Source organism: Sorex fumeus, unplaced genomic scaffold (genome assembly GCF_029834395.1).
Source record: "Sorex fumeus unplaced genomic scaffold, SorFum_2.1 ptg000029l, whole genome shotgun sequence".
Taxonomy (NCBI): domain Eukaryota; kingdom Metazoa; phylum Chordata; class Mammalia; order Eulipotyphla; family Soricidae; genus Sorex; species Sorex fumeus.
The window spans coordinates 12,251,975-12,266,556 of record NW_026606086.1 but is presented as its reverse complement, the minus strand read 5'-3'; the positions used below and the strand labels follow the sequence as shown (position 1 = coordinate 12,266,556).

At 45.9% G+C, this 14,582-nt stretch overlaps 1 protein-coding gene across 2 annotated transcripts in view; it reads left to right on the top strand.

Annotated features, from left to right (window-relative positions):
• Window positions 1-11,558, top strand: part of NEDD4 (NEDD4 E3 ubiquitin protein ligase) — a 242,778-nt gene extending 231,220 nt beyond the window's left edge. For both annotated transcript variants that reach the window (XM_056115486.1, XM_056115487.1), the window contains 5 exons: window positions 2,483-2,542; window positions 2,634-2,741; window positions 3,947-4,043; window positions 8,005-8,077; window positions 8,556-11,558. In XM_056115486.1, coding sequence (XP_055971461.1) covers window positions 2,483-2,542; window positions 2,634-2,741; window positions 3,947-4,043; window positions 8,005-8,077; window positions 8,556-8,658 — 441 coding nt within the window. In that variant the 3' untranslated portion in view covers window positions 8,659-11,558. The remainder of the gene's footprint in view (window positions 1-2,482; window positions 2,543-2,633; window positions 2,742-3,946; window positions 4,044-8,004; window positions 8,078-8,555) is intronic.
• The last annotated feature ends 3,024 nt before the right edge of the window (window positions 11,559-14,582 follow it).

Sequence of the window (14,582 nt, the reverse complement as noted above, 5' to 3'; positions counted from 1 at the left end):
AACTGTCACTGCCACTGTCATTGTCTTCCCGTTGTTCATCGATTTGCTCGAGCAGGCCCAGTAACGTCTCTATCATGAGTCTTGTTGTTACTGTGTTTGGCATATCGAATACGTCACGGGGAGCTTGCCAGGCTCTGCCGTGCGGACGTGATACTCTCAGTAGCTTGCCGGGCTCTCCGAGAGGGGCGGAGAAATCTAACTCGGGTCGGCCGGAGCGATAGCACAGTGGTAGGGTGTTTGCCTTACAAGCAGCCATTATGACAACATTAGTTGGAAAAATCACTCTGGACAAGAACTGAGTATTCAAAATAGGTACAGGGATATACATGATAACCGTTCAGCATCTGTATTGCAGACCATAATTCCTAAAATGAAAGAGAGAAAGAGAAAGAGAGAGAGGTGCCTGCCATAGAGGCAGGCTGGGGTGCAGGGTGGTTCAGGATGATGAGAGGGAAACTGGGCACCTTGGTGCTGAGAAATTATACTGGTGAAAGGATAGGTATTGGAACATTGTATGACTGAAACTCAATCATTACATTACATTAGCTTTGTAATGTTCTATCTCACAATGTTAAAAATAAAATTAAAAAGTAATATTTAAGAAAAGTGTTAAAATATCAGATCATTTACATCTTATAAGAACCTTTACTTAATGACTGAAATTGTTCTTAATGAGTTTTTTAAGCACATTATTTTTCTCCCCCAGGAGATTAAAATTTAACATTCTAATGTGAATGTGTTTTTTCAAGGATTTTTTGTAGAAAAAAAATAAATAAAGGTTGGGGCTGGAGCAATAGCACAGCGGGTAGGGTGTTTGCCTTGCACGAGGTCGACTATGATTTGATCCCCAGCATCTCATATGGTCCCCTGAGCACTGCCAGGAGTGATTCCTGAGTGCACAGCCAGGAGGAACCCCTGTGCATCACTGGGTGTGACGCCCCCCAAAAAAGAAAAAATAATCAAATAAATAAAGGTCTTTCCCAAAAAAAGAAAGGAAAAAAATGAAGAAGAAAGGAGCCTACAGGAGAAGGGATCCAGGCAGATTCAGAGTCGAGGAGCGGCTTGTCCATCGGCGCTTTCCCTGGAGTCTGAGGGGAAGGCTAGGGCAGTCAGACCCGCAGCGGGGCGCTTACCTTGCAGTGGCTGACCCGGATTTGATCCCGGCGCCCATCTGTTCACCCCTGCCCCAGCACTGTCAGGAGTGAGCCAGAATTAAGCGCTGAGCACTGCTAGATGTGCCCCTCCCCCCAAACAAAAATAAGGCAGGGAGTGGGAGTATCAAAAGAATTCAGTCATAAAAAGAAGAATGAAGAATGAGTTCTGTTTCTTTGTCCTAGCCTTGGGCTGGGGTGCTAGTCTTTCCCGGGATATTGGTAGGTGCCGTGTGCCAGGAATGGGACCCAGGTAGGTGCCTGGAGCTGGGAAGGGAGCCCAGGCTCCTGCAGGTGAAGACTGTGCCAGCCCTCAGGGTGCCTCTCCCCAGCCCAGATGGGCTTTGTTGTTGTTTGCGTGTAGGCAGCTATGACTTGAACAGATTGGAAATGGCAACACAATATGCCCAAGATCAGATGACTGGTTAAAGAAACGTTGGTACATCTATACAATGGAATACTATGCAGCTGTTAGGAGAGATAAAGTCATGAAATTTGCTTATAAGTGGATAAATATGGAGAGTATCATGCTAAGTGAAATGAGTCAGAAAGAGAAGGACAGACACAGAAGGACTACACTCATTTGTGGAGTATAAAATAATATTATATGAGACTGACACCCAAGGACAGTGGACACAAGGGTCAGGAATATTGCTTCATAGTTGGAAGCCTGCCTCATGAGCAGGGGGGAAAAGGCAGCTAAGTGAAGGGATCACTAGAAAATGGGATCTCTAGAAAATGGATCACTCCCTAAAGAAGGGATCACTAAGAAAATGTTGGTTGGAAGGGAGATGTGTGCTGAAAGTAGATAAAGGACCAAACGTGATGACCTTTCAGTATCTGTATTGCAAACCATAATGCCCCAGAGAGAGAGAGAGACAGAAAGAGAGAGAGTATGGAGGAAATTGTCTGCCAGGGAGGCAGGGGGAGGGTGGGTAAAGGTTGGTATACTGGGGAAATTTGTGGTGGGGAATGTGCACTGATGGAGGGATGGGTGTTTGAAAATTGTATGATTGCAACCCAAACATGAAAGCTTGTAACTATCTCATGGTGATTCAATAAAATTTTAAAAAAGAAAATGGCAGCAGATGAATGACCCAAAAACAGGTCTAGCGAAACCCTTCCAGTGAGGCTGTGTTGCCTCGGTTCCCTCTCAGCAGAGGCGTTTGCTTCCTGACTGGCAGGGAGTGAGCTCAGGAGGCACAGGGGAAGAGTGACCACAGCCACAGAGACCCCCAGTGTGGTGGGCTCCAGGGTCTCTGCAAACACACCCCGAAGCTTGGGTACCGGACTGTCCACTCATTTGTCTTTGAACACATCCTTCCCACCAGGGTTTCTTTGAACTGATACCACAGGATCTCATCAAAATCTTCGACGAGAATGAGCTGGAGGTAAGACATACAGTTTTCATCTCAGAGCAGCGTCTGACAAAGAATGGCCATGCCCACTTTCTCTTGCTGACCCCCAGCATGTCTTGCTTAGCTCCTCATGTGCGGACTGGGAGACGTGGACGTGAGCGACTGGCGCGAACACACCCAGTACAAGAATGGCTACAGTGCCAGCCACCAAGTCATCCAGTGGTTTTGGAAGGTAAGGGGGCATGACTCTTTCCCAGAGTCATTGTTGCCAAGGTTGAGTCATATTGAGCTGTAGCGTTGGTCACAGAGCAGTAAGGCGAGAAAGAGAGCAGAGATGGTGTTGGGTTTCATGCTATAGACATCTGCCTTGGGCTGGAGCAGTAGCACAACAGGTAGGTTGTTTGCCTTGCATGCAGCGGACCTGGGTTCGATTCTTCTGCCTCTCTGGGAGAGCCCGGCAAGCTACTGAGAGTATACTGCCCGCACGGCAGAGCCTGGCAAGCTCCCCGTGGCGTATTCGATATGCCAAAAACAGTAACAAGTCTCACAATGGAGACGTTAATGGTGCCTGCTGGAGCGAAATCAGTGAATGACGGGAGGACAGTGCAGTGCTACATCTGCCTTCTGGATAGGTCTCCTCTGTGCATATGACTTATCAATAAATCATCACGTGGCCAGCAGCATTGACAGCTGACATGGTGGCCTAGAGCCTTAGCCACTTGAGCACACACGTAGAGCCGCCTGCAGGGTATTCTGGGGTTCCCATGTGACTCCTCTACATGGAATTTTTTTCCTCATAGAGGAAGAGTGTGGAATGCCCCTCAGCAGCATCAGTAGATCACTGTATCCCTGTATCACTGTCATCCCATTGTTCATCGATTTGCTTGAGTGGGCATCAGTAACACCTCTATTCATCCCAGCCCTGAGATTTTAGCAGCCTCTCCTTACTCGTCTTCCCCAACGCTGCCATATTGGAGGCTCTTTCAGGGTCAGGGGAATGAGACGCATTATTGTTACTGTTTTTGGCATATTGAATATGCCACAGGGAACTTGCCAGGCTCTGCCATGCGGGTAGGTTACTCTTGGTAGCTTGCTGGACTCTCTGAGATAGGTAGGTAGGTAGGTAGGTAGGTAGGTAGGTAGGTAGGTAGGTTGGTAGGTATTTCCCTCTATGATTTGTTGCCTGCTGTCTGAACCCCATCAAGTATGGTGTGGTCATTATGGAAAATGGGAAGGGAGTGTCTTATGATGTGTCACGTCAGTAGGTATACTTTTGAAACACTCCCCTTAAATAAGAACTTTCTGGTTGCTGCCCTTGTGAACCCCCTGGAAGCACAAGCGAACATCTCGGTTCCAGTAAGTGCTGATTGACGCTTCCAAGTCTGATCACCCACTTCTGAGAATCTCTTTTCTGAATGCTGTCTCCTTCTGCTTCAGGCTGTTCTTATGATGGATGCTGAGAAGAGGATTCGGTTACTTCAGTTTGTCACGGGCACATCCCGTGTGCCCATGAACGGATTTGCTGAACTCTATGGTAAGGATTTGCCACAGATCATTAGGTAGACAGTGTGAGCCCCACCAGGAGGGAAGCACCAAGGAATGACACTTGGCTTTGCATGCAGTGCCAGGAACCACCACACCCTCAGCACTCCCAGGTGTGACCCCAGAATAAAAGTACTGAAAAAAAAAAGGTAGCTGTCCCATTGTCTTTTTTTTTTTCTTTTTGGGTCACACCTGGCAATGCACAGGGCCTACTCCTGGCTCATGCACTCAGGAATTACTTCTGGCAGTGCTCAGGGGACCATATGGGAACCTGGTCGGCCGCTTGCAAGGCATATTGCTCCAGCCCCTGTCTTTTACATGACTAATTTGTCTTCAAGCTTAGAGTTTTTGGTTTTTGCTTTTTGATTTTGGGGCCACGCCCAGAGGTGCTCCGAAACTCTTCACAGCCCAATGCCTGGAGCTGGCTCCTGGCAGTATTGGGAAGCAGGGCAGTGCCCATGAGCACCCAGCCCTTTGAGTCTTCTCTCCAGCCCATTTTTGGTTTGGTTTGGTTTGAGACAAAAGCCCAACCCAAGCAGCACTGGAGATTGTTCCTGACAGTACTTAGGACCTCTTTCTAGATTGCTTTGGTGCCTTACTCTGGGGAAACAAAGCAGTTTCAAAAACTTAATGGATAGGACTGGATCAATAGTACAGCAGGTAGGGCATTTTCCTTGCACGTGGCGGACCCAGGTTCGATTCCCAGCATCCCATATGGTCCCCCGAGCACTGCCAGGACTAATTCCCTAGTGCAAAGCCAGGAGTAATCCCTCAGCATCACTGGGTGTGACCCAAAAAGCAAAAAAATAATAATAGTAAAGCATAAAAACTTACTGGATTAGGTGTGTGTGTGTGTGTGTGTGTGTGTGTGTGTGTGTGTGTGTTGATGTGTGACTATAGCAAGGTGGAGAATCTCATTAGGCTATCCCTTAGCCTCGTGAGTAAGGATAGGACTAGAAATAAAATTGCTGATGTTGCTTGAGACTCAGAATAATACTATTAATATAGTTTCCGTAAAGTAAAATTCAGTCTTCATTTGATTGACAAGTGTCAAACTTTTTTCTGCTTGATGTTCCTCATAACACTTTGTTTTGTCTAAAGAAAGAAACAGCCCAGTTTGGTGTAACATGAGCAATCTCCCACATATCAGTTAATATTTTGTCTATTGGAATGACATTTACCTGTGTTTAAATATATTGGCAATGTAGCTCAATAAAATACTTGCCTTGCGTGTGTGAGGTCCGGGTTCAGTCTCCAGCACTACACACACAAAAATAAAGATACCAGATGAAGAATCTTGGCAGGGCAGTGGAGCCAGCGCAAAGGCCAAGACACTTGCCTACCCTGAGTCTATGATCTCAGTCTTGATGCAAATCTCAGTACGACATCTGGCACCCCAAGCTCCACCAGACCTGTCCCCTTAGCACAGAGCCGGAATAGCCCCTGAGCACCTCTGGGAGAGCCCTTCTCAACGCAAACAGAAGACACATCCTTCAGAGAGCAACAGAGAGATAGTCCAAGAGTTACGGTGTCCACCTTTTACATGGCTGGCACTGCATACATTCCATCCCCCAAGCACCGCCAGGAGTAAGCACTGCTGGTGTGGCCCAGCCATCCACCTTCCCCCCAAAAATGTGAGGATTGCAGGGCCAGAGAAATAATACAGCACAGGTTGACCAAAGCCAGGAATAAACCCTGAGCAGCACTGGATATGAAAATATATATATAGTTTTATATATATATAGTTATATAGAGAGAGATAGCATTGCATACAGTCCTATATAGAATATAAACATATATATATACATATATATATTATGTATGGGCTGGAGCGATAACACAGTGGGTAGGGCGTTTGCCTTGCATGCCGCCGACCCAGCCGACCCAGGTTCAATTCCTCCGCCTCTCTCCGAGAGCCCGGCAAGCTACCGAGAGTATCCCTCCCACACTGCAAAGCCTGGCAAGCTCCCCTTGGCATATTTGATATGCCAAAAACAGTAACAACAAGTCTCACAATGGAGACGCTACTGGGACTGCTCGAGCAAATCAATGAACAACGGGAGGACAGTACTACCGTGCTATATATGTATGTATACATGTGTGTTTAGAGACAGTCTAGCTGGAACTCGGGCCTTTGTAAGAGCAACAAAAATCAGGGTTCTGGGAACTAGGAACTAGAAGGACTGCAATCTTGATAGTGACGAAGTTGGAGTTTTCATGCAGATCAATGCTGTTTTACTCTTCTGCATACTGGCCTCCACTCTCTCCTGGTGTCCTGGTTAAGCTTCATTTCTTTCTTTTTTTTTTTTTTTTTCCTTTTTGGGTCACACCCAGCGATGCTCAGGGCTGACTTCTGGCTCTACACTCAGGGATCACTCCTGGTGGGTGAACTATATGGAGTGCTGGGGATCGAACCCCAATCGGCTGCATGCAAGGCCAATGCCCTACCCACTGTGCTATCGCTCCAGCCCCTAAACTTCACTTCTGTTTGTTTTCAGAACCTGTCAGACCACAGCTACTTCTCCCTCTCCCATTGCCACTCACACTGCAAAGAATGAGATGGGAGCATTCACACTCTCTCTTGCCTGATAGAATTCCTGCCATTCTCGTTTTGGTGGTTGCACGTGACTCCTTTTAGCCTATCTTCTGACAGTAGAGAAAAGTCAGGCCAACCCCCAGCCCATTTCCAGCTCCACTGTCCTCTTTCCAGCATGCCAGGCCTAGAGAGGCTGCACTGACTTAATGAATTGCTTGAAATTCAGGGGAACTAACTCTCCCACCCACAGAACCAGAGTTGTCAGTTATGAATTGTCATAACGTATGTCAGGATATGAATTTAACGTATGTCAGTTATGAATTGTCATAACGTATGTCAGGATATGCCAAAAACAGTAATAACAAGTCTCAGAATGGAGAAGTTACTGGTGCCTGCTTGAGCAAATCGATGAACAACAGTAGGACAGTGCTACAGTGCTAATAAAAATTACGTTACATTCACGTCCCTTGGTTTAGAGGAAGTTTTCACAAAGTGAATGGTTTAAAGGAGTGAATCTAGAGTTTAAGTAACTGGAAAACGTTTGGATTCTACATTTTGGAAAATCAAAAATGACCAGTACTAAGATTTTAGCTGAACATAGTTGTGAGATGTATGAAAAGTCATGTTTTGTTTTGTTTTGTTTTGGAGGAAAGTGTAGTATTGGGGATATTAGACATTTTAGCCTTGCTTCTGACAATTATACTCACATATATTTGAATGTGATGATATGGCCCAGAGAAGAATTTGGAAAGTTGTACACACGTCAGATTGTTTGCATTGATTACTTGGGTAGTTAGGAAGTGTTGAAAAATTTGAGTAGAGCGAGTTTAGTGAAACCTCCAAAGGGAAAAAGCATTCCTAAAAGTGTTCCTAAGAGAGCTGGATTATCATGTATAACTTGATCACATACACACACACTCTTGTATGTAGACACACCAGCATAACCATAGAGTACAATTTATTCAGATTGAACAGTAGGATTTTTGAGGCTAATTTTTCATTCTTCACTTTATTTTGTTCTATTGCTCTAAATTTTTTTTGCAGTGAGATTATGCAATCAGAAAAAAAATTAAAACTATTTTCAGTGGGATTCTAAAAAGACAGAAAATGCTCATTTTCTCTGAGTTCCTGTGAAGGCGGTAGTATCTGGGAATGTAGTTGAGTGCAAGGCCAAGAAGCAGCAGAAGTAGCCCGGCCAGCCACCCAGAGAGAGGAGAGACCAGTGGTTACAGATCAACCAACAGAAGCAGCATTGGCCTGGCATGGCTTCACTGTGTAGCCACTGTGCCTGGGCTCGCCATCAAAGAAACAGAAATGAGTCGCTCCCTTTGTGTTCAAGTTCGAACAGTAGGAAAAGTAGCTTGTGAACTGTGCGGGGATTGTTGAACAAAGCCAGAGCAGCTCTTCTTTCTTGCAGGATCAAATGGACCACAGTCATTCACTGTTGAACAGTGGGGTGCCCCTGAAAAGCTGCCCCGGGCCCATACATGGTAAGTGTGACTAAAAGCCCGAGAGAACAAGCCCTCAGAAAGCCGAGCTCCTTGGAGTGTAAGTCGCAGTAGAGAGTTCTCGCCCTGCCATGCTGCTCAGAGTCAGGTGGGGGAGGGGAGGAAAGAGGCACCTCCATTGCAGAGGTGACCTTCTAGGGATGCCTGGACTTGCAGTGCAGGTGTGGAGCAGGGAGACGTCCCTTACAGTCTTGACTCTGTTCCTCCATGGCATGGATGATGAAGAGCTAGGATTGTGGAGGTTAAACTGACAGAGAAACCCAAACGTTTGAAGGCCAAAGCCATGGGAGAGTAGTTGACACTGATATGGAGTAGGCCCTGCTATGCAGAAACCTTCCCTCCCACCTGCAGTGTCCTCAGAGCCCCTGAGTGTCGGTGGATGCTCCCAGCGCATCACCGTCTGCCACGGGGCTCTCACCTGGCCTCACCCTCCGTGGCCTATTCCTCTCTCCTCTTTCAGCTTTAACCGCCTGGACTTGCCGCCCTATGAATCATTTGAAGAATTGTGGGACAAGCTTCAGATGGCAATTGAGAACACTCAGGGTTTCGATGGCGTCGATTAAGTTCCACATAACAGCTGATGGTGTTTCGCTGCCACTTTTTTTTTTTAATAAGCAAAATCTTGGCTTAAAATTTTCCAGGAAATGACTAAAACTGCCATTGATTCTTTCCAGGTTTTGAAGAAAATAAAAAACATTAGAAGGAGTGTGACAGTTCCACCATGGTTTCACTCACTGTCAAACAGTGTGCGGTATTCCACAGTTGTTTTTGCTCTTTCAAATTCACACTGTGGGATGTAAGTCCTCAGTGCCCCAAAGAGTGACTTGTCCTTAACAGTTACCCTTTTCATAGCATGTCCCAGGAAGTTCCTTCTTAAACTACTGAGATTATAACTGTGAAATATTTGTGGGGAAGTGTCATATGTGGAAATTTGTGATGCTTTGCAAGAAAGAAAATGGAAATCTGGAAAAGAATACCTTCATTCTGAATGAACTACACACTACTTCATACTATTGAGATTATTTATTATTTTGTAGACCTGCCTTGCACTTAATTCCCAGATCTTTTTAAAAACCTTAACAGTGTTTAGTCTGTGTTTCTCACCAACTGAATCACTTGGCGTAAACTTGTTTACTTATTTGTCTTAAAAGTATTTGACTGTTAATATGTAGTTTTGGTTCATAAAACTGGTTTGTAAAACACATGAAGTAAATTTGACCTTGAAAAAGGTGAAGAGAATGAAGGCTTTCCTTTAGCCTCTAGATCCTGAGGGTGCATTGGTATTCTCATCACTTTTTCATGTCTAAGTTTTGTTACTGGCGTCCACTTGAGTAAATTGACGAACAACGGGATGACAGTGACAGTGATACAGTTTTGTTAAAGAATTCCTTCTTTAAATATTAAACTAAAGCTCCACCAAACAGTATTTCTAAAATATGCCTTGAAGAACAAAATCAAATGTGTAATACTTGCTTCTATTGGTAATTCTTTACACTTGCACAATTGTTTAGTAAATATATGTTTACAGGATTTATTATGTTTACAGATAAGCTAACTTCTCTAGTGCATTTTTATATTTGTAGTATTTCTCTTATGTCAGAAAGCCAAATTTTTGTCTTAAAAAAACAACCAAAGAATAGTTACAGTGTGTAATTGGTATTAAATTTATTACTGTTTTTTGTACGCTTTTAAAAAATACTGTTTACTATGAAAAAAAAAAAACGGTTGTTTTACTGTAAATTTCATTAAGCAAAACCTGCCGGTAGGATTCTAGTTTAACCAAACTAAAGTATGGTAAAATAGCTGTGTGCGTGGATTCAGTGAAAGCTTACTGGAATGACTGCCATCTGCACAGTATGGACCAGATCATGTGCAGAGAATTCTGCTTCCAAGACCTCTGGTTCAGTCGTCTCCTCAAGGGACTTACAAACTCGTAAATGCATTTGTGAGCAATCGAAAACCAGGGTGAGTGGGATAAGGCAAAGGAAAGGTGTTGCTCCGTACCGGTAAAGTATAAAGTATGCCAAGACTGAATCCCATTTTTCAGATCAGTGCTAGAGTGAGAACACGGAAAAGGTCCTTGAAGAAGTTAAACCTATAGTATCTTGGTGATTTTGGACTAATTGTTAGTACATGTTCCGAATTTTTTTCTTATACATGCAGTCTGGGAGTTGTAAAAAGTGCTTCTGGCCATTGTTTGAATTTCTGGAGGGTATAATCCAGTGGGGACTTTGACAGGTCTCAGAGGGGAAAGCAGAAGAACCACTTTCCAAAAAGCACCACATCAACAACTGCCCTGGGGCAAAGTCTTCCACAGATCAACGCACCTACTTTATCTTTACCTGTGTTCACTTGCGTTCAAACAGGACCACCTGGTTTGGTTTTCCCATATACTGACTGTGTAATCAGACCAACACACTTAACCTCTTGGGCCTCCTGTTTATCGGCCAAGTGAGTCATCACACCCTTTGTTATTTTAAGATTGTTGTAAATTCCGCTGAGATGCTCTGTGAAGTATCAATCAGAAACGCTTCATACTGCGCAGCTGATGTTATCAAAAATCCAGTGTGCATCCCAACTGCACTCACAAGGAGAACCTCTTCATCCAAAAGTAAGATGACAGCAAATAGACAAGGACGTAGGAACATGTAATTTTGACTGCCTGGGGATATACATGTACCCTTACGTTGATCTACGTATATAGAGACATGTTCATCTATACAGGGATCTTACTCTCAGAATTCAGTTTGCCCTCATAAGTAAGGTAATATGAATCTGCACCACTGTATTTTGGAATGCCCTCATCATGTAGAACTGAATGCCAGAAACTGTTCTTGTTCAAATAAGATTTTACTACAGTATTATTTAACTGTCACTTCCAAGAAATATCATTGCAGGTATCAGACCTTGAAAAAACCATAAGCTTGCTTTTCACTTGACTTATTTATTTGGCTGATGCTGAGACTTGAGTGAAACAGGCTCTCCGTGAGACCACACCTACCCGCACCAGCACAGAACAGCCCTTTAATCCTCAGGGATGATCAGATTTTCACAACACAGACCCGCATCCCAAACAGAAAAGTATCTCACATTTATTTTAGTGATAGAGTAAGTAGGGTCATTTTTGAAAAGCAAGGACATAATATTTTTCTACACATTATAAGACATCTAACCTATATTTTGACTAATTAGATACATTTTCATATTGACAAAACTATTACAACTGTATATAAGCATAACTCAAATTTAACTGTTACCTGTTTTTGTTTTTATGGATAATGCTGGAATTATTCCTTCTTACTATGAAACTAAACAGCTGTTTAATTATAAGCCATTTGACATTATTTTTAAAAAATCCAATAAGGAAAATATGTATATATCAAGATTAATGTATCAGAATGTATTGCATCCTTTAAAGTATAAATCATTGTTTAAAATTCTTGCTGCCCCAAATAAAAGTCTATTCTAATTTTTGGAAAGCAACTGTGATTCAGTTTTACAGAGAAAGATTTCCATGTCAGTATTCTGGGTGATATCATCTAGTCTGGTTGTTTGCAAAACAGAATTCTCAAGGAGTCTTGACTTTTCAATCTGATGAACTTGAAGGATTCTAAACTTTTTTTAGTTTATTAATATTTTTATTAAGACACTGATTTATAAAATTATTCAGACATACAATGTTCCAGCACTGACCCCACCTCCAGTATCAACCTCCCTCCACCTATGTTCCCAGGCCCCCTCCCTCACACCCCCAGTCCAGACCACCTCTTTGACAGGCACTTTTTTTTCCTTTTTTTTTTCTTTTTGGGTCACACCAGCAATGCACAGGGTTTACTCCTAGCTCATGCACTCAGAAATTATCCTTACTCCTAGCTCATGCACTCAGGAATTACTCCTGGCAGTGCTCGCCCCCTCATTCCCATATGGGATGCTGGGAATCGAACCCGGGTCAACCGTGTGCTAAGCAAACACCCTACCCACTTTGCAATCGCTCCAGCCCCAGACAGGCTCAGGGGCTGGACCTTATGTGAGTCAGTGAGTTGACTGAATTTCTCCAGCAGTGATTCCTTGCCTTCCACTGGTTTTGCTTAAAGTGTTGATTTGAAGTTCTCTACCTCAAGAATTTTGATGAACTTGGGGACTCGCCTGGATACCACCCCCCCCCCCCCATCCCTGTCTGCCAATGCTGCCACATTCCTTTGTTTCCCATTGTGGAGTCTCACAGGTTCTCACAGTAGCACTCTAGATTCCTGCCTGAGTACTGATCTGATTGGAGCTTTTTGGTTTTTTTTTGGGGGGGGGCACACCCAGCGGTGCTCAGGGCTCAGTCCTGGCTCTGCTCAGAGATCACTTCTTGTGGTGTTCAGGGGGCCGTATGGGATGCCTGGGATCAAACCTGGGTCGGCCACATGTGAGGCAAACGCTCTCCCCACTGTGCGATCCCTCTGGCCCCTGATCCGTTATTTTGCACTAACAGATGCTGTTGCTTCTGTGCTCCATCTCCCTGTTTCTGTTGCCATGTAATAGTATGTCAGAGCAACAGGCAAGAGTGGGTCTAGTTTTATGGGGCATATTCTGGGGTGTATTGACTACAAGCCCTTGGTGAGTGGGGTGGAGCAGTTTCATAGAGGGGTCAGCGCAATACCGGGTGTCAGAGCTGGGGTGGGTGTGAGAGCGGAAGGGGCTCTCCCCCTTCGGTGAGTTCCTAGGTCCCATCAGTGCACCTGGAGTGGGAGGGCTTCCCATTAGCCGCAGCTGGGGATAGCCCCTCTGAGAGCAGGCAGGTACAGGCGTGGACGGCCCCAGGTGTAGGGGGGGATGGCTAGTGAGAATGGGAGAGGTTCACAAATAATCACTCTTTTACAAGCAGGTCCTGCTCCAAAAGCCCAACAGTGCAGCACCTAGAAGGCAGAAGAGTAGTCAAATTTCTCAGACTGGATTTTTCAGATACAGTGAAAGAGGCAGCCTGTGTCCTGACTGCCATTTAGAACGTTGTTTTCCTGAGAAACCGAGTGCAAGGTGTTCGTTCAGAATTCAGTCTCTTTGCCATCTTCCTCTTAGGCATCTGGAAGTGTCCTGGTTACCTTGCGTGCAGCTGACTCAGGTTGGATCCCCACCACCCCATCTGGTCCCCAAGCCCTGCCAGGAGGAATCCCTCCCTGAATGCAGAGCCGAGAGGAAGCCCTGCACATAGCAGGATGTGATCAAACTAAAAGGACCCATCCCTTACCTCGCTGCACCGTGGGAAGGTGCTATTCTGTTTCTGCTAAAATCCAGACTACAGTGATAGCACAGCGGGTATGGCACTTGCCTTGCACATGGCTAACCCAGGTTCAATCCCAGTAGCCCCGGAGCTGTGGGAGTGATCCCTGAGCACAGAGGCTCAAGTAAGCTCTATGACCCCACCCCCACCCCAAATAAATACATAAAATCCAGACTACACAGCTTTCCGTCCCAGGTCTAGGACAGCCCTCGCCATTCCTACCTTCACGTCATCCCCAGTATATGCAGGCCCAGCCCAGCACAGGTTGCACCAGGGCCTGGCACAGGCCACACCAGGCAGGAGGACCCTGTTGAGGAGCCAGTAGTGGTAGGCACATATCTTCTATCAAGATTGTTCATCTGAGCATGAGCATCTCCGACTGATGATGGCCGAGGGCCTCACTGTGTGCAGAAGTAGGCTTCTGTCTATTTCTTGAACATCAAAGATCATCCTCACCCCAGATCACACCTCCCAGTTTTTTTCTTTCTCCTGTGCAAACTCTGCTGCGGGTTTGAAACCTCTGGCCACTCCCCAAAGCCACATAGCGAATCCTAAGCCTGTTTCCCAGAATTGCAGTCAGCTCTCCGCTCAGTGTGAGGGACCCTTCCCCCCTGGGGCCATATTCTGGCTGCCTGAGCGCCCTCCGAGCCCTGAGCACTGTGTGTCTCTGCCCCCCGCAGCCTTAGGGCTCCTCCTGGCCTCTAGGAGGTCTCTCCTGTGGGGGGAAGAGAGTCCCAAGGGCTGGAGTGTAGGCCTGGCCTGGGCGGGCAGACAGGCTGGATCGCTGGCACCCCAGCTACTGGGCATAGCTCTGGTTATCCTGGGCATCACTGGGGTAACCCTGGTGGCCCCAGCACCTCATGGCCCAAGAAGCACAGCCCCACGAGGCCGAGGCACCTAACCACCTCCAAGAGAGTCTCAGGCTGCCAGGGACGCACAGCTGGGCAGTACCCCACCCCCACCCCCAAGGCCTCCCAGCACAGCCGGGCAGTGCCTCCTCCCCCAGGCCTCCCTCGAACAGCTGGGCAGTATCCCACCCCCACCCCGGGGGGCCTCCCATGCATTGCAAGACCTCCACCACCACCACTAAAAAAATAAATAAAACACCCCACCCCCCTTTCTGGGTTGGTTTGGTTTTTTGGGGGGTGGCACACCCAACGACCTGGCTTTGCACTAAGGAATCACTCCTGGCATGGTGGTACTTGGGGAACCTGATGGCATCCC